This window comes from Bison bison, unplaced genomic scaffold (assembly GCF_000754665.1).
Source record: "Bison bison bison isolate TAMUID 2011002044 unplaced genomic scaffold, Bison_UMD1.0 scf7180017860456, whole genome shotgun sequence".
Taxonomy (NCBI): Eukaryota; Metazoa; Chordata; class Mammalia; order Artiodactyla; family Bovidae; genus Bison; species Bison bison.
In genome coordinates this window covers 1,223,171-1,244,184 of record NW_011491028.1, presented here as the reverse complement: position 1 = coordinate 1,244,184, position 21,014 = coordinate 1,223,171, and the positions used below count along the sequence as shown (strand labels likewise).

Below are 21,014 nucleotides of genomic sequence, written 5' to 3'. Positions count from 1 at the left end.
AACCTGTGAGAGAAACAAAATCAACACTATTGATGGTAGACAGAAAAAAGAGAGCCTTGAGAGTATCAATACATGGCAGACTCTTGCCCTAAACAATAAAAGCTCAGTGGTGGACCAAGATAAAGCTAAATTGTAGCTATGCTTGTAAAAAGAAAGAAGGAACTAATAAGAGGAGAGGGATCAGGGCAACGCCATATATAAGGACTTAATAAAAGCTGTTATCATTAACAAGCATTCTGCAAAATAAAAATTAAAACAGCTTGATGGTTTCACTTAAAAGTTTAACTTAGAATAGCCAACAAAGAACACTAAACAGATACTTGCCATTTTTAGAAAATAACATGTAATCTATGCACTTCCACAGTGAAAGATCACAGAAAATCTGTAAAAGTAATATCTCTAAGCATATCACTTCAATGCATATAAACTACACATTTTTCAATACAAAAATATTAAATCAGATTCCCAAAGAAGGTGTTTGATTTACATTACCAATTCTCAATTGCTAAATCAGAATTTCTTTTGGATGATGGTAGTTGAAGTTTTGGGCTTCCTGGGTGGCGCTAGTGATAAAGAACCCACCTGCCAGATGGAGAAAGCAATGGCACCCCACTCCAGTACTCTTGCCTGGAAAATCCCATGGACGGAGGAGCCTGGTGGGCTGCAGTCCATGGGCTCACTAAGAGTTGGACACAACTGAGTGACTTCACTTTGACTTTTCACTTTCATGCATTGGAGAAGGAAATGGCAACCCACTCCAGTGTTCTTGCCTGGAGAATCCCAGGGACAGCGGGGCCTGGTGGGCTGCCATCTATGGGGTTGCATAGAGTCGGACAACTGAAGTGACTTAGCAAAGATGAAATTCACCTTCATGGGAAAAAAAGAGGGCAAGAGTATAAAGATATTAACAAATATTACTCCATAATTAAGACCAAAATCTATTGGTTTAAGAAAATAAGCTGTATTCAATTATTTTGTAAGTCATTTATATATCTGAAATTTGATTAAAACATAAATCAAGCCTTAGCAATTTGACCCACTGCTACCTTAAGTAACTAATACTAAAATAATTCTAAACAAAACTTGAAATTAAAACGTCCACAAGCCAGTAACTATAAATATCTGAAAGTTATACAACTCATTTTGCTTGAAAATACATGATATATTTACACTACTTCCAGATTATTTTTTCCCTGTCATCCTAATTAGTTAAGTCTTAACATATGACTATTCTGTTAAAATGATGAGAAAATTTGGCATTTAGGTATGCAATAATATTTGGGACACTGCCTAGGCTAAAACAAAAATCACTGAAGGCACATGTTAAACAAGCATTTTACGAAGAAAACTTCATTTAACTGAAGAGAGGCAGGAATAATTGGAATGGTTTTCCATGTAAACTCCTTGAGTGTTTTTCTGAATGTTTTGATAATAAGCAAGTTTGTGAAAGATCCTCTAGTCTCTTCATCCATTGTTGCTATGGTATACTGTTTATAAATATTAATAATGCTCACAAATGAAAAAGAATCCATCTATATCAAGAAGAGTGCCATCTAAATTTTGAGAAGATTAAATGTGTTGATAAAAAACTAATTAAGCAATGAAACATTTCCTCAATTAAAACTTATAAAAATTTAAATGACAAGATTTGTTATTTTAAATTATTTTCACATGAGAATATTGGCATAAAATAAGCCAAAATTACATGGAATTCATTATAATTACAACTTGGGGGCAGATTCACATCAGGTTATAAGAGCACAGTCATTTAGTGAATTTAACTTTAAGCAACCAACACCATCATTGCAAAATCTGTGACTTTAACTAGATACACTATTTAGAACCCTGTTTTTAAAAACATAATTGAGATGACTTGCTATGCAGTCAGTCTAGCAGCAAAAAGAAGATAAACAAAATATATTAAAATTAGCTTGGTGAAATGCGGAAAAACCAGTGTATTTACATTTACCTAGGGAAGTCTGCATGGATATTTCTTCTTTGTTATAAATATGTTTCTATTTACATGCGTATATTTGACGGAGTGCATTTGTGCATAAAATTTTTGTTGCCCTTCCTCGCAGATCCCATTATCATGTTTTCTTAATGTTGTATCCTGATGTGAAGATCTGACTCATTGGAAAAGACCCTGATGCTGGGAAAGATTGAAGGCAGGAGGAGAAAGGGACACCAGAGGGTAAGATGGTTAGATGACATCACTGACTTGATGGACATGACTTTGAGCAAGCTCCGGGAGTTGGTGATAGACAAGGAAGCCTGGCATGCTATAGTCCATGGGGTTACAAAGAGGTGGACACGATTGAGCAACTGAACTGAATGTTGCATCAAAATATTTGAGATATGGGGTACTGAGGAGAGGAGAAATGACCACCACCCAAGGACTTTGCATCCTTTTCTGGGAAAATGGCTTGTTTTCTTTATACACAAGATTATTCTATCATGTTAGGCAGAAGTATAACCTTATTACTGTCTTTACTTGGATATTTTGGTGTAGTTTAAGGAGATACGTATGGGCGCCAGGTTGACAAGGAATGGACCTGTGATGGTTAATTTTATAGGTCAACCTGCAAGCCCATGATAGCGATATATTTGGTCAAATATTACACCAGACACTTCTATGAAGGTACTTCTTTGCTGGAATTAACATTTAAATTAGTAGTCTTTGAGTTAAAGCAGACTGCCTTCTTAATGTTGATAAGACTTCATCCAATCAGTTGAAGTCTTATCAGGAAAAAAGACTGATCTACCTGGAGGAAGGGTGAATTCTGCCAGCAATCCAATGGGTTTCCAGTCTCCACAATCATGGAAGTCAATTCCTTAAAATAAACCTCTCTCTCAGTACCCACACATATATCCTATTGGCTCTTTTTCTCTGGAGAACCATCACCAATACAGAGTCCCATAATTAAGAGCTTGAGCTCTGAATCCAGATTACTTGAGTTCACTCCTAACTACACTATGAACCAGGTGGGCCTCAGTCTTCACATCTATAAAAGGGGATAATAAATACTAGCCCTTACCTCACAGGATCACTTTGAGAATTAAATAAATTTTATACACAGAAAGTGTTTAGAAAAAGCATGCTCTATATGCTGGGCATTGAGTTCTAAAAACTAACAAATATTAAGTACAATTTTTAAGCTCCTTCTAATATAGTTAGTAAAGTTGAAGTTAGTCTTAGAAAACAGAAACAGTATGAATTAAACAGAAATTTTTAGAAAAAATGTGTGAGGAAAACTGAACATGAACGTATAGGTTTTCAAACTACTCATTTCTAGAATGGAATTCAATCAGTTCAGTTTAGTCGCTCAGTCATGTCCGACTCTTTGTAACCCCATGGACTGCAGCATGCCAGGCTTCCCTGTCCATCACCAACTCCCTGCTACTGTTGCTAAGTGGCTTCCGTCATGTCCGACTCTGTGTGACCCCATAGACGGCAGCCCACCAGGCTCCCCTGTCCCTGGGATTCTCCAGGCAAGAATACTGGAGCGGGTTGCCATTTCCTTCTCCAATGCATGAAAGTGAAAAGTGAAAGGGAAGTCGCTCAGTCGTGTCCGACTCTTCGTGACCCCATGGACTGCAGCCTACCAGGCTCCTCCATCCATGGAATTTTCCAGGCACGAGTACTGGAGTAAGGTGCCATCACCTTCTCCGCACCAACTCCCTAAGCCTACTCAAACTCATGTCCATATGTCACTGATGCCATCCAACCACTTCATCCTCTGTCATCCCCTTCTCCTCCCACCTGCAATCTTTCCCAGCATCAGGGTCTTTTCCAATGAGTCAGTTCTTTGCATCAGCTGGCCAAAGTATTGGTGTTTCAACATCAGTATCAGTCCTTCCAATGAATATTCAGGGCTTATTTCCTTTATCGGTTGACTAGGTGGATCTCCTTGCAGTCCAAGGGACTCTCAAGAGTCTTATCGAACACCACAGTTCAAAAGCATCAATACTTCAATACTCAGCTTTCTTTATACTCCAACTCTCACATCCATACATGACTACTGGAAAAACCACAGCTTTGACTAGATGGACCTTTGTTGGAATATCAATGAGTATTTAAAATGACTGAAGTAAAGTACACTCTGCTTTATACAATATCTGTGTTCTTAAAAGTGTGCCTGGTCAATAAAATACATAAGTAATCAAATAATATGAAACTATTGATATAATATCATCTCAGAAAGGCTTTAAACTTGGTTTCTAAATGTTAATAGTTGTTAACATTCGCCTCTATATTTATAGTCTCCACTTGGCCTCTCTATATTTCTTCCACCTCTCTCATTGCTCCTGCTCACTACCCACATCCACCCTTTCCCTATAAGTTCACCTCCTTTCCCTGCAATTCTCTGCCAAGTACATATTGTTTGTGTTTTTGTTTACCATACTTTGTTTTTGTCAGAGGAAAGCCTAACCGAACATTTACATCCTTTTGGCGTGGGGAGAAACTTTGTAACACTGACACAAAGCTGAAAATTATAAAGAAAAAAGTGATAGAAATTAATAAATATCAAATGCCTGATTTCAGTATGTCAAGAAAGAATCACAAAGAAAAATTAAAAGGTGAATGACGAATGTAGAAAGAACCTTTTTTACACACTCTCAAGTATTTAATAGAAATAATATTGATTGTTATTCTACAATGTTTTACACTTTACATTATATACCCACACAACTTACTCATACTAACTTCATAAAAGTCCTGCAAAGAAGGTAGAAAGCAAGATTTCTCAGCACAGGCACTAAGGACAGGGCATGCTTGGTTGTGGGCCACGCACTGCCTGTTGATTACACCCCTGTTCTTTGCCTCTAGACACCAGGAGCCTCCTTCATGCCCACCTTACCCAACGTGTGACAACCAGATGTCTCTGAACATCACCAGATGTCCCTGAGGGACAGATTCATCATCAGTGGAGAACCACGGCCAGAAAGAAAGAGTATATCCTTTTTCATAAGCTGGGTGAAACAGAGAAGTTAATTGACTTGCCCAAATACACCTCTCTTCTGAATGACCTGTAAAACTGGCAGTTATAGGACACCAGCATGAATGCTTTGTAAAACAGTAACTGCCACCAAATAAATCGATTTGTGACTTTTCTAAGCCAACTGTCTTCTACTATAGACATCGTTGAACTCACTTTCTTCTCAGCTGATTCATTCATGATTTCAGGCTTTTTCATCCCCCAAAAGGAAAACATGCCATTATAAATTTCAAGTTAATTTTATAATGTGAAAATATACAGAAGCATAAAACATATTTATACAGTGCATGCCTCAGTTTTTATAAGCAGTTTCTATCTTAGTTTGTGCAAGACTTATGAAATAAGCTACCACTCTTAATAATCAGGAAGTTAATACACTACCCAACCTTTATGATCCATCTCTATTAGATACATAGGAGACACTGAAAACATTCTCTTTTTATAGAAGCAACATAGCAGAAAGCCAGTCATATACTGGGAGGTAAAAGTGGAGTTGAAGATACTTTGATTATCTGACCAAAAATACTTTCAATAGACTTGAGCTTCCATTGAAGCTTTGAGTTTGCTCAATGATCTGACAGTGTGTGGTCTTAAGCAGAGCAATAAATAGCAACATTTTCTTTCATGTTATCCTTTCCCCATGTCTGAAAAAAGACTAGATTTTCATTTTAATAATTCTAAACACAAACACTTCAAATGATTAATCAACCTCTGTGTCTAAACAGTGTTCTCCCTCTTTTCAAACTGTTTCTCAACAACAACAAAAAACAAAAATGGAATTGTCTCATGTAACGCACTGCCCTCTGTGTGCAGGCTGATAAGATGGAAAGAGAATATTTGAACGTCAGGGGAACACGGTTACACAGCATACCTTCCATGACATACACCAGTGACCCCACATCTCCTTCTTTGATGATGCAGCTGTCTTTGCCGTACTCCACTGGGTACATACAATCCACAATCTCTTGGATCTGTGACAGCTCCAAGTTCTTCATAAAGTCATTGTCAAGGATGGCCTCCTTTATGAGATCCTTGGACCTGCGGTAAGAGAGGGAAGATTTACTGGTGCAACTGACAAGCGCTTCCACGATCTGTGAGGTTGAGCAGAGCCAGTGTCAGGCATACATTTTCTTGTTAGGAATCCCAGAATTTCCTGACTGGCCCAAGAGTAATTCCATGGAAGCAGGAAAGACACTGAGAAATTTCCCTTTAAGTAAAGTATCATTAAACGAATATGGGACCAGTAAATAAGCAAAATCACAGAGTTTCTTTTTGCTTCAGGATTTTTTTTAAACCCAAAGACTGTTGGCAAACCAAAGGACAAACATCTTAAACTGAAGCTTGAAACTCAGCTAAAGAATGAATGGGAACAAAATACAACAAAATTTTATAGAAGAAACACTATTATTACTATGTTTATAAATGATAAAAGAATATCAGGATGTACTGTGCTGCATACAATTATAGTAAACACAGTATGTTTACTTATTTTTAGGTGCCTCTTCCACCAGATATTATGCTCCCTGGGGGCAGGGACAGTTTGTATTTCTTTTCTCTACTCTATGCCCAGTGTCTACTACAATACCGGTTATATATAGTACAAGTGCTCAAGAAAAAGATGATAAAGAATTGATATTTAATTAGCTGTTCAGAACAGCTGATATACATGTGAAAGTTCTTTATCCATATCTCATGCTTCTTTAGAGAATATTTATCTCTTCAAGCAGCTTACATGGAGGTAACAAGGCGGATAAAATTCTATTGAACAAGTTGTTTTACACAACATAGCTTAAGCGTGGGATTAAACAGGTAGTCTCTAGGAAACATGTTTACAAATTCTCTAATTGGGATTCAGTGGTTCACAGGAAAGTTTTTCAGAACTTGAAAGAGGGTGATCATTTAATTCTCTGGGAAAAGAAATACCAAACAGCTTCCTGGGATATAAAAATCAAAGTAAAGGGAAATGGAGAAATACTGCGTCAAGAGCAGCACAGAGTACCGTCAGAGAAGTCAGAAGCTGGTTGAGACACACACAGAGACCTTAACAACATGGAGGGTAAGAAGCACATCTGGAATTTTATATTAAACATCTTAATCTGAACAGCAGCTGGCTACAAGCCGGTCTTTGTCTTCATTTGCTTAACGAGTGGTTTTCAGGGAAGCAACCTGCAGTGATGAACACTGACTACAGCGTCCGCACTCCCCAGTTCTGGCTGACTTCCACTCTAGACCTCAGTCTAACTGATCCAGCCTTCACGCATTATCTTTTGCAATGATTTGGTTCTGAGTGAATAAAAAGGTGCACATCAAAATGAAAACAATGTAAACTCTATCAACATGAAAAATACACTTAAAAGGGGCTGCTTTGAGGCAATTAAACTCTTCGTGAAGAGTTAATGGCAGGGAATTAATTATTATACTATTTTTAAGTGAAAAAGGAGGAAACAGAATAGTCTTTAGAATATGAAAGCGTGTGTGTGTGTGAAATGCAAAAAAATAGGCTTTCAAGTTATATATATTTGGGTCCCAATCCTAGTCCTGTCATGTATTAAAAGTTAGCAGGTTGTCTTACTTTTCTGAATTTCCATTTTATAAAATGTAAAGTGGTATTTTAAAAATTACCAGCCAGCAACAGGCGCATGAAAAGACACTCAACATTTCTAGTCATTAGGGAAACGCAAATTAAAACCACAATAGACATCACTCCACGCCTATTAGAATAGCCATCACACACAGGAAAAAGAGAAATAACAAATGGTGGTTGGGAACCCTTATACAATGTTGGTGGAAATGTAAATTGTTACTGCCACCATGAAAAACAGTGTGGTGATTCCTCAAAAAATTAAAAACTAGAACTACCATATAATCTAGTCATTCTACTTCTGTGAATATACCCAAAAGAAGTGAAAACAATAACTGGAAAAAAATCTGAATTACCATGCTCATAGTAAAATTATTCACAATAGCCAAGACATGAAAACAACCTAAGCATCCCCAATAGATGAATGGATAAAGAAGCTGTGATGTGTGTCTATCTGGATCTAGATATAGATATATAGATATACAATAGTATATTATTCAGCCATAAAAATGAGAAAATCCTAACATTCCTAAAAACACAGATGAATCTTGAAGGCATTTTTCTAAGTGAAATATATCAGAGAAAGACAAATACTGTATGACTTCACTTTATGTGGAGTCTAATTAAAAAAAAAAAAAAACGCATCGAAAAAAAGGGTTCAGATTTGTGGTCACCAGAGGTGGTGTTGGGAGGGAGGAGGAGGAAGAATTTGAGAAAGGTGATCAAAATGCATAAGCTTCCAGCCATAAGATAAATACTAATATAAAATAATGACTATAGTTACCATTACCATATGGTACATAGGAAAATTAATAGAGTAGATCCTAAGAGTTCTCACCACAAGGAATTGTTTTTTTATTTTATCTACATGAAATGATGAATGTTAACTAAACACTGTGATAATCATTTCCCATTATATGTAAATCAAACCATCATGCTGTACACTTTAAATATATACTGATGTATGTCAGTTATTTCTCAATAAAACTGAAAAGATATGTGAAGATTGGTAAAAAGATAATGTTACTTTCAGTAAATGTTGGGTGAAAAGGTGGTGGTAGTAACTGCAGTTGCAGTAACAGGAAGTAGTAACAGAGTGTGCAGTCATGACTTAGAACAGTATCAAAAGGAAATAAATGTTGGCATTGGTTGCCTTTGGTGACAGAATTATATTTTTTCCTTCATTTTTTCTCTAAAATTTTCTAGAACGGGCATGCTTTTCGAAAGATAAAAATCTACTGCTTGTTTCAATAATGACTTAGATACTTAATATTGCTGCTGCTGCTGCTAAGTCGCTTCAGTCACGTCCGACTCTGTGCGACCCCATAGATGGCCTCCTACCAGGCTCCTCTGTCCCTGGGATTTTCCAGGCAAGAGTACTGGAGTGGGGTGCCATTGCCTTCTCCGAGATACTTAATACTGGTCAACTGTTATTGGTATAATCGATATTACTCTTTACAATAGATTCTCTTTCACATGGCCTGTGTCTAAAAACTAATGGCAGGAATTTTCACTTCATGAACAGATGGTGATGAATGGCCAGAATAGAGCTTCAGAATAGAGTCTATTTAAAAAGTTCTGTTTGTGAGAATTTTACTTTAATTTGCCAGAACTATTTAACTGTATGTTTCCTTCAAAGTTTTTTTTTTTTTTAATTTTGTCTTCCTAAAATCTTATTTCTCCTGAGGCAGAGAGTTGTTTCCACTGAATGTTCAATATAAGATGCAAAACTCTGTCCCCATCTATGATTTTCATATGCTCTCCCTTCTTAATTATCTTCACCATTCCTGACCTCAAGGTCAAGAACCCACAGCAACTGCATATTGACTCCTGAGATCTACTGTTCTAGGATTGCTTCTCCAAAATAACAGGACTTATTTGATCTTTAAGAAATTAATTTTAATCAAACTGCATAATATTCTCTTTATTAAAAATTCCTTTATTTTCCTTGAGTCAGAGTGTAAGGTCACCAGTGGGTTCATATTTTTTAATATAATAAAGACTAAAGACTAGATATTATCAATCCCAGAGTCCCAACTTGTTTAACTACAGATGGTATCTTATCCTTTGGGAAATAATAATAGTGGTCCATTAAAATCTAAGCCCTAGAAATGCTTCAAGATTAAAAATAAAGCCTTCTTCCAAGAAAATAATTAGTTACATCCAAAGATGACTAAAGAAAGCCACTTTCTTTCTACTCATAAACAGTACAATTAACCTGCTTCATAAAGACATCAGGAAAGATGACACAACTTAGTCTTACAGAATCCCTTAGAATTATTCGAATTTTCCAAGTACTTACCAAAAACTGGAGGGGAGGAAAGGAATTTCAGGATGTGCTTGCTTTTCCAACTTAATTTTAAGTGGAGAACATTCAATCTCCCTGAAGAAACTAACTAGAGGCTTTCGCCTTTGCCTTTGCAGTACTTTAAAATAAACTGAGAAATATAGGACCTGTGTCTTATCATTTATCCATTTATCCCTTCATAGAGGTATTGCCCAATGACATTTGCCTCTGAAATATCCCAAATAATCCCTCTCTGCCTTCGCAGAGTGGTGTATCTCAAAGATGTTCTTGTCAGTGAGCAATGCTCAAAGCCCTGCCTCTTCAGGTAATTTTCCTTTAAGTCCTTTCCCACTGAAGGCTTGAAACCTTAGGGCAACTCTCATTAGTCTCCACTTGCTTCAACACTGTAAGCCATAATCAATCCGAGCCTGCACCTAACTCTTCTTGGAACCTTTTTCTTTCCCTGAAGAAGCAGTCTAACACACTCATTGTAACTAACATGTGATGTTGCATGTGGGATCAGCTGAGCTGTGTTATCAGTGTGGGAGCTGAGGAAAGCTGTTATCGCAAGTTCCAGAAGGTGACTATCTGCCCTAACCCCAAGAATATATCTTAACAACATTTTGCAAGAATTCAGCAGCCTGACCTGAAAGGCGAAAGAAGCAAATACAAAGATCTTGATTTTTTTTTTAATCCTTCATGTCTGCTTCTGTGTACAAATAATCTATTTCTTTTTTTTTAAAAAAGCTCTTTCTTCCACACTCAAAATTTGTGACTTTTTCAATCCAAACAACCATAAAAGTAACTTGGTTATTTCAAGCTGGCCCTATTGATTTCTCATCATCAAATTGTCAGCCTCTGAAATATTGGCTTTATATAATAGTGTGCTGTTAAATGCACTCTCCAGGGAGAAAAAAAAGCCCTGGTTTGTAGTGTTTGCCAATTTCCATGGTATAAATACTCCCACCATAGCCAATTTCAAGCTACTAATGCAAAGTCAGCCTGCTTGCAAAATTCCTGAAAATTTAACAAGCAGTTCTTATATGAGCCAGTCTGTTGGCTGCAACACATCAGATATAGATTCTTTTCCTAACACCCTAAGAATTTAGTGTGCCTTCATTTACAAATGCTAAAACTAACATGATGATCCTTTCCTTCCTTAAAGATTTCATTAGATGGTATAATATCCCCAGATAACCTTTGCCAGGATTAGCAACAGGTCTTCCAGATTTTCAAAGTTTAAGAAAAATGAATTAGAAAGCCCACTTCCCCATTTATTTACTGCAGAGAAAATTCCCAAATATACACAAAGGCTAATTGTCTTTCTACACAACTTTAGATAAAGTGGGCAATCTGAGGTATGCATAGGGAAATATAACCTACCTCTCTAACAAGAGAGATAGCATTATTCACTACAGATAAACAGAGCCTCATTAGTTTTCTAAACAGGAAAGGATATTCTACATTGTGGATATCATGTAGGAGGCTTGCAATATCCATAGAGCACTAGTGTTATGTCAGATAGTGTGGAAGGTTGTTTCAGAACAAGTTGTCAGGAAGGCTTCTCAAAGCTGAGGACTGCATCATAGAATCCACAGAGAAGAGCATCCTGGGTAGAAGGAAAAACAAATATGAAGGTTCAAAGACTGGAAGGAACTTGATCTATCCAATCAATATTCAGTAAGGAGACCTATGAGGCTGAAGCACAGAGTGAGCTAGAAGAAAAGGAAAAGGAGAATAAGACTGCAAAGGCAGGCAGGAATCCGGTCTCACAGGGCCTTGAAGGCAGTGATACAGAGTTTGACTTCATTCTAAAGCCTTAGGGATACAGTGAAGCATTGATGATAAGAAGAGGTAGGACTTACAGGTAACATATCTGGCATAAGGAATACATAATGTAAATTTACTTTTTTATTGGAATATAGCTGCTTTACAATGTCGTGTTAGTTTCTGCTGTACAACGAAGTAAATCAGCCACACATATACACATATCCCCACTCCCTTAGTTTCCTTCCCATTCAGGTCACCACAGTGCATTCAGTGGAGTTCCCTCTGCAATACAGTCAGTTTTCATTAGCGATCTGTTTTACACATAGTAGTATATATATGTTATCCCAATCTCCCAATCCATCCTGCCCTCCCTTTCCCGCCTAGCTATCTGTATCTTTGTTCTCTATGTGGATGAATTTATTTGCAAAACAGAGATAAGTTTAGTTTAAATTGCTACTGAGTTCCTAGAAGCTTTATGTCATGTATTTCATCAATTAACAGATATTTAAAGTATAATGCATTATCCTGATAATAAGGAGCTCTTATGACTGAAACTCCTGGAAACCACTGTCACACAACTCCTATACTTAGCTATATTTCAAATCACTAATTCTCAGACAACTTTTACATATAAGAAGAGAATGAGATCTCATCTCCAATTTCAAGCTATGTCCAAAGGTCTAAAAGATATGCACTCTTCCTTCACAGTCCCACTGAACACAAACCAAGCAGCTGTAAATATGCCCCAAACATGGCCAGAAATGTGAGAATCAAATCAATATCTGATCCCTTCATTTGATGAACACTTCTAGGCACTTAAAAAATAGTTAAAATTATTACTAAGAATGAATATCAACAAAAGCAATTTTAAAATATTTTACAAAGATTCTATAATCAGCTTTATATAGAAGAACAGTACAAAAATGATCTTCACGGCCCAGATAATCACAATGATGTGATCACTCACCTAGAGCCAGACATCCTGAAATGTAAAGTCAAGCAGGCCTTAGGAAGAATCACTACTCTAGTAGTGGGGGTGATGGAATTCCAGTTGAGCTATTTCAAATCCTAAAAGATGATGCTGTGAAAGTGCAGCACTCAATATGTCAGCAAATTTGGGAAACTCAGCAGTGGCCACAGGTCTGGAAAAGATCAGTTTTCATTCCAATCCCTAAGAAAGGCAATGCCAAGGAATGCTCAAATTACTGCACAATTTCACTCATCTCACATGCTAGTAAAGTAATGCTCAAAATTCTCCAAGCTAGGCTTCAGCAATACGTGAACCATGGATTTCCATATGTTCAAGCTGGTTTCAGAAAAGGCAGAGGAACCACAGATCAAATTGCCAACATCCTCTGGATCATCGAAAAAGCAAGAGAGCTCCAGAAAAACATCTATTTCTATTTTATTGACTATGCCAAAGACTTTGACTGTGTGGATCACAATAAACTGTGGGAAATTCTGAAAGAGATGGGAATACCAGACCACCTAACGTGCCTCTTGAGAAACCTATATGCAGGTCAGGAAGCAACAGTTAGAACTGGACATGGAGCAACAGACTGGTTCCAAATAGGAAAAGGAGTACATCAAGGCTATATATTGTCACCCTGATTATTTAACTTATATGCAGAGTACAGCATGAGAAACGCTGGGCTGGAAGAAGCACAAGCTGGAATCAAGATTGCCGGGAGAAATATCAATAACCTCAGATATGCAGATGACACCACCCTTACGGCAGAAAGTGAAGAAGAACTAAAGAGCCTTGTGATGTAAGTGAAAGAGGAGAGTGAAAAAGTTGGCTTCAAGCTCAACATTCAGAAAACTAAGATCATGGTATCCAGTCTCATCATTTCCTGGCAAATAGATGGGGAAACAATGGAAACAGTGTCAGACTTTATTTTTCTGGGCTCCAAAATCACTGCAGGTGGGACTGCAGTCACGAAATTAAAAGACGCTTATTCCTTGGAAGGAAAGTTATGACCAACCTAGACAGCATATTAAAAAGCAGAGGCATTACTTTGTCCACAAAGGTCCATCTAGTCAAGGCTATGGTTTTTCCAGTGGTCATGTATGGATGTGAGAGTTGAACTATAAAGAAAGCTGAGTGCCGAAGAATTGATGCTTTTGAACTGTGGTGTTGAAGAAGACTCTTGAGAGTCCCTTGGACTGCAAGGAGATCCAGCCAGTACATCCCAAAGGACATCAGTCCTGAGTGTTCATTGGAAGGACTGATGTTGAAACTGAAACTCCAATACTTTGGTCACCTGATGTGAAAAGCTGACCCATTTGAAAAGACCCTGCTGCTGGGAAAGATTGAAGGCCAGGGGAGAAGGGGACGACAGAAGATGAGATGGTTGGATGGCATCACCGACTCAATGGACATGAGTTTAGGTAAACTGCGGTAGTTAGTGATGGACAGGAAGGCCTGGCATACTGCGGTTCATGGGGTCGCAAAGAGTCGGACACAACTGAGTGACTGAACTGAATTGATAATCAACTTTTTGACTGACAAAAAGCACTCACTAAATATTTTTAGCGCTTCAAGGTCAGCATTAGGCTCACATGTCAGAAGAAAATGCACTTTCCTGGTCCTTGATCTACAGTAAAGTATCTTCAGTTGGCAGGTCAGAAGTCCAAACCTCCACTGTAATTCACAGTTCTTTTACTCAGATATAGTCATTGTGCTGCTGCTGCTGCTGCTAAGTCGCTTCAGTTGTGTCCGACTCTGTGCAACCCCATAGACGGCAGCCCACCAGGCTCCCCCGTCCCTGGGATTCTCCAGGCAAGAACATTGGAGTGGGTTGCCATTTCCCTAGGGTGCCTTAAAAGCGTCTAATTCCAGGAGTCACTGTGGGAAGATATCTCCATCTATATACTGTGAAATATTCAGTGAATCATCTAGAAGCGAGAAAACTCCTGGAGTAGTCCTCTCACCGCCTCAACTGTTGAGATTCTGCCCAAACAGTAAATCCTATTTCTAGCCTAACAGCTTTCTTGAATGAACTCTGTAGGTATAGAGCTAAGAAATATCAACCAGCTCACATTTTTAAAGACAAAATTCAATCCGAAAAAGCTATGGGCCAATTGAGATATTTCCTCAAAACTGAAAATCAGTTTTCAACAAGTTTCAGACTAAATTTTCACATCAAGCAACTCTGCCATAGCTACCCCAATCTTATCACAAAACAGTCATGAAGAAATCAAGACTATTTGCAGCATTCATATCCATAATCAGCATACGATACAAAACATTGGAAACACTGGGCCAAAATATTATGATAGCAATGTAGCTCCTAAGTGGCCAATGATATTAATCTTCTTTTAAATGCATCCCAAATAATTTCAAGTTGCCATTTCTATTTTTTTTAATAGTTCTAAAGTAGATCAGTATCCACTTGAAATTTAGATATTGTAACTCTAAACAAAAATAATGATTTGGGTCAAGGTGAAAAGTGGTTGACCCATAAGATATTTGTTTGCTGATTTATCACTTACGGCTTATTCTTTTGAACTGATACTCATTCTTATTGACTAGGAATGATGCTAAGTAGCTCTTGAAATCACTAGTTAGATGTTAACAGATGGAGCAAACTTGTACTAATTAAAGGAAAAAAAAAATGTATTGCTCTTTGTAGGTGTTCATCAACTTCCAAAAAAATCAATATTAAAGTCTCCCTTTCAACTACTGCAGTCATTCAGTGCTCCAGAGAGGCATATAGCAGCTACTTCACATTAGTGAGCCTCACTCAAAATAGAGCAGTCTCCAAAAGAGCCCAGCTCAAACTCCTGTTCTATAGTTCCCCTTTCATACCACTGAAGAAGAACCGTGGGGTTTCACAGAAGAATTGCAAAGTGCTTTCCATGAGAATAACGATCATAAGAATTTCAGGAGAATGAGACCACACACATTCCATTCCAAAATATAAGAACCATGGGGCTGGATCGTCTATGATTAACTCTACTTTTGAAGTTAGAGATCTAAACTGCAAAACAAAAACAGAGCATTGATGGGGAAGAAAACATTTGGCATATATTTACATGTCCAATTTCAACTCAACATGTCAAAGCAATTTCTTTCTTATCTTTCAGTACACACACAGCTGAGATCTCTTGGCATTTACTTGCTCACAACAAGGTCAGCATGGTCACACAATGAACATCCATTAAGTTCCTCATCACCCAGGGTGACCCTGCCTGCAGGGCACAGAGTGGGAGCCATGATGTTCTGTCTAGTCCTTTGAAACCCAATAGCTCACGTCATCACCATGTGTTATGTGCTGTCATTTCAATTACTGCAAAGGCTTGACTTTAAAATTGATCATTAAAGACATCATTTCAGAAAAATTATCTTATTTAGTTGCTTCTCAGAGTTAATCTCTGAGATAAATTACCTAACATTTTAAATTACCTTACATTTATCTGGATTCAGCAGCAGGAAAATAACATGTTTTGCTACCAACCCCCCTACACCCCAAATGCACACTTCCTCTTGGCTGAAAATTATGACATGGGTCGTTCATTATTTCCTCTGGTGATGCTTCCAGAAAATGAGAGCCAAATTTAGCCTTGCTACACTGACCTACAGATCGTAAGGAGGCAGATCATCTACTTTGATGAACTTGGTTCGATTTCTTATCCAAACAGCTGCTTACATTGGGGTTTAATACATTAAGAAAGTGAAAGTGGCTCAGTTGTGTGTGACTCTTTGTGACCCAATGGACTCTACAGCCCATGGAATTCTCCAGGCCAGAATACTGGAGTGGATAACCTTTCCCTTCTCCAGGGGAATCTTCCCAACCCAGGGATTGAACCCAGGTCTCCCACATTGCATGTGGATTCCTTACCAGCAAACTTGTACTGCAACTCAAGAATACTGGAGTGGGTAGCATATCCCTCCAGCAGATCTTCCTGACCCAGGAATAGAACCGAGGTCTCCTGCATTGCAGGCGGATGCTTTACCAACTGAGATATCAGGGAATTAATACATCAGAATACATTCAATACATTACATTTTGACTCTGCCTGAAGGTAGATGGTGTATATACTGAGATTTTTTTTTAAATAATTAAAATTTAAAAACCAAACAATCATGCTACTTATGAAAGCTCTGAAGTTTCAAGGCTTCTTAACCAAAGTGAAAAAATTAACCAATAAAGACAGCAAAAGTCATCATCATAATAGTAGTACTAATACTACTACAACTAATATTTATTAAGGAGTTACTCCATGTACTGCAATGAAAAGCAACCCCTCATGTAAGTCTCACAATGACTTGATAAGTTTACCATCACAGAACCAAGGCTCAGAGCATATAACCTGTCCAATGTTGCACAGCGAGTACTGACGGGTAGATACAGGGTTTAAACATAAACCCATTTGACTTAAACCCAAGCCACCCTCTACTAAATCACTTCTAGGAACACAATACTTAACTTTATTCACAATTTGAATAAACTATCACAATTATAAAATCCAAAAGCAAATATTCTTCTTACTTACCACTAATACTGCTAAAGTAAAAATGCTGTGCTTCGACAGTATGATCTTTTACCTTCAGAAAGCATTTCATGCTTTCAAAACAATTCCACATCTAACATTTCATTCTATGATTGCCAAAAACCTATGCAAAAGGTAGAACAGATGTTACTACTATTCCGATTTGACACATAAGAAAACAAAGTCACCAATGGTTGTTGTTCGTTATTCAGTTACTAAGTTGTGTCCGACTCTTTGTCACCCTATGGACTGCAGCATGCCAGGCTTCCCTGTCCATCGCTATCTCTCGGAATTTGCTCAAACTCTGTCCATCAAGTCCGTGATGCCAACATCTTCTGTTCCCCCCTTCTCCTCCTGCCCTCAATCTTTCCCAGTATCAGGGTCTTTTCCAGTGAGTTGGCTCTTCACATCAGATGGCCAAAGCATTGGAGCTTCAGCTTCAGCATGAGTCTTCTAATGAACATTCAGGGTTGATTTCCTTTAGGATTGACCCATTGGATCCCCTTGCAGTCCAAGGGACTCAGTTTAAGTAAGAGATTAAAGCAGAACTCGGATCTCCTGACTGCGAGCCTGAAATAAACACTGTTCAAACCCTCCTTCATTACACGCCCTTTCATGTTCTCTCTGTGTCTCTTGATGCCTTTCTTCTCTTTGTGTCTCTGTCACTTTGCCTCTGTCTCTCACTCTCTCTGTCTTCCGTATCCCTTTGGCCATTTTAATCTTTAAACTCTCTTGGACAAAGACTCAACAAATCCACTGAAGCAGTATCAGCAGGGAACTCTGGCCATTTGACAATAATTCTATAGTTTAAAAAATTCTGTGATGGTTCATTCAGAGAGATTCCCTTTCTGATCTAATTCATTCTTCACATTACAGAAGTTTGAGCATGTCTCGTGGCTTTTACAGACAGGTATATTCTCATACAGAAACACCTCTTGAATTCAGCAATGTAACTCAACTTATTCTGATTTTAGTGTTCACACATTTGTTCTCTCCTCTCTGTCTTGAGCATATCTCCTTTCCTTCCTACAAACCCTGCCTCAGATGGATTTGATATATAAATATGGAGGGGGAAAAACATTAAAAAAATTTACTATTACTTCAGGCGAGTGTCTGCATTTGAATTCAAAACAATAAAGGAAGCTCTCTTTATGCTTATAAGATAAAAAATACAATATTCCAAGAAAATCTCAAAGTCACTCATTTGTAATTAATGTAACTAATGATATGTAATATACATATATTTGAGAAGCCTGAATATAAGACTCTAAACAGCAAATGCTTTCTATGTAAGTATTGATAGTCCTATGAGAAAAATCTAAAATATAAAAAATTTATAAACTTAATAAAATGTTAGTATAATGGTTCACATACTGTAATCCAATAAGGTAGCTACCTTAAATTTTTACTGAAGAAGTTAGAGAGGGTATGAAAAAAGGGAGAAAGGGAAGAAGAAAGAGAAATAAATGTGATTTTATAACTTGAATTCACTGTCATCTTATACCATGCTGCCGTGTAATGCTCTGTCCCTTACAGTGACAGCTAATATTTATTGTATTTCCAACAAAACAAATCTAGGTTCAAATTCAGCCACTGCATATAAATACAAGCAAAAGTGATCGATGGGTTTAAAATACAACAATAATTACCCACGAAGTGATGTAAAAAGTGACCTGGAGTTGCTGCTGACACGAATGCTGTATTTATGGAAGTAAACCACACCTACAAATCTGCAAGATCAATCTTAAAATGTAACTGTTGTGAAATAAGGTCACAACCATCAGCAAGAGAAAGACAGAAGAAACAGAGAAACCATAAAGAGGTTTAGGCAGGCCGTGAAGCCAAGGAGATGAATATAATAAATAAATGCCAAAGACATGGGGTTCATAACAAAAGTGCACCTGAATTGCAAACAACATATTTGCAGGAATGTGACTTAACACTGTACGGATGCTTCAAGTCATGCAGAGGGGGAACTCAAAGAGCTTTGCCAGTTCAAGGTTCCAGAAGTCAGAGCTGGGCTACTGAGGTTGTAGGGAGGGAGAAGAGGGGAGAGCTGGTCCCTGAGGTTGTGGGACACTGAGTAAAAGTGGGGGCTAGAGATAAATAGCTTAAACAATGTAAGCCAAAGGCAGTTCAGGCAGAATAAAGCCCAAGACAATGGCTCTTCAAGCTGCAGCTAAGAGATGGGACAAAAGGATTCAGAGGACCAATAGGAGGTTGTGTTTCCAGAATATTTCTGTAATCTTGGCTCCCAGAATCTCAGGGTGCTCCTTCCTGGAGTGATTGGGTTATAACTCACTCACAAATATAAATGTGCTTTAAAAGGTGCAGGGACTGTTGGGCAAATATTTTGTATACAGAGCTTGCATGGTTTCCACATTTTTGTCAACCTCTAGAATGAATGAGGAAAGCTGGCAATAGGACAAAAAAATATGAAGAGCAGGAGGTGAGCCATGATGAGTCTCTAACTTTACTTGTGGACAGATTCGAGCTCTACAGAGACCTCCCAGGAGAAAGTCTTCTGAGTCTTTATCTTTGCAGTCCTTTTGGACACGTTCTCTCACCTTACCTTCCCAATAAAAACTTCCAGAAATGAATTACTCATGCTAGCTAGAAAACTGTTTGATCTTACACTTAAGTTCCATCCCGTATCCTTCTTCAAAACCAGGCTGATCCAACTATTCACAATTGCCAAGACACAGAAACCAACCAAACATTCATTGACAGATGAATGGGTAAAGAAGATGTGGTATGTATATATAACGGGATAATACTCAGCCATAAAAAAGTGAAATAATGCCATTTGTGGCAACATGGATGCAACTAGAGATAATCTTACTAAGTGCAGTAAGTCAGAAACGGAAAGAGAAATACTGAATGGCATCACTTATATGTGGGATATATAATGATACAAATTAACCTATCAATGAAAAGAAACAGATTCATGGACAGAGAACAGACTGGTGGTTGCCCAGGTACAGGCGGTTGGGGAAGCGATAGAGTGGGAGTTTGGGGTTAGCAAAGGTGAGCTTTTACAGAGAGAATGGATAAAAAGCAAGACCCTATTGTATAGCACCGACAACTGTATTCTCTATCATATGATAATCATAATAGAAAATATTTGGAAGAGTTGATTTACAATGTTAATTTCTGATGTATAGCAAACTGAATCACTTTTAGGTATGTATTATCAGTTTTATGTGTGTATGTGTGTATAACTGAACCACTTTGCTGTACAGTAGAAACTAACATAATATTCTAAGTCAACTACATTCCAATTTAAAAATTGATAAAATAAAAAAAATAGAAAGCATGTCTTTTACATAATCATGAAGAGGAGGAAGTTTTTTTAAAGGAATTATACACTGAAAATGTGATTGATTTGTCTGATCAGCAGTGATTCCATACTTAACTGGGATGTTATATTTGAATAATTCTTGTAAGTATATCTTCTGTGCAAATATACTTTTGATGGTTAATAAATGTTACTAGTCACTGCATTTTCAAGATAAAAAAAGACCATCCTGCTCCAGCTGTACATCTACTAGCTGCTCTAGCAGTCTGTTCAGCCTGACCCTTACACCATTCATTCATTCTTTCCATCAGCAATCATTTCTTGCGTGCTTCCTATACAACATGAGTACACATGAGAAAATGAAACACAGCTCACATTCTAGTAGGAGAAGACAGACAACATACAGGTAAACCAACAAATAACACCTGTTAAAACAGAGAAAATATTTGCTGCTGCTGCTGCTGCTAAGTCGCTTCAGTCGTGTCCGACTCTGTGTGACCCCATAGATGGCAGCCCACCAGGCTCCCCCGTCCCTGGGATTCTCCAGGCAAGAACACTGGAGTGGGTTGCCATTTCCTTCTC

The 21,014-nt window shown here is 37.8% G+C and overlaps 1 protein-coding gene across 3 annotated transcripts in view; it reads right to left on the bottom strand.

Moving 5' to 3' along the window:
* The window catches only part of PRKG1 (protein kinase, cGMP-dependent, type I), a 1,420,729-nt gene that overhangs the window by 1,233,261 nt on the left and 166,454 nt on the right, over nucleotides 1-21,014 (bottom strand). For all 3 annotated transcript variants that reach the window (XM_010832219.1, XM_010832218.1, XM_010832220.1), the window contains one exon: nucleotides 5,872-6,038. In XM_010832219.1, coding sequence (XP_010830521.1) covers nucleotides 5,872-6,038 — 167 coding nt within the window. The remainder of the gene's footprint in view (nucleotides 1-5,871; nucleotides 6,039-21,014) is intronic.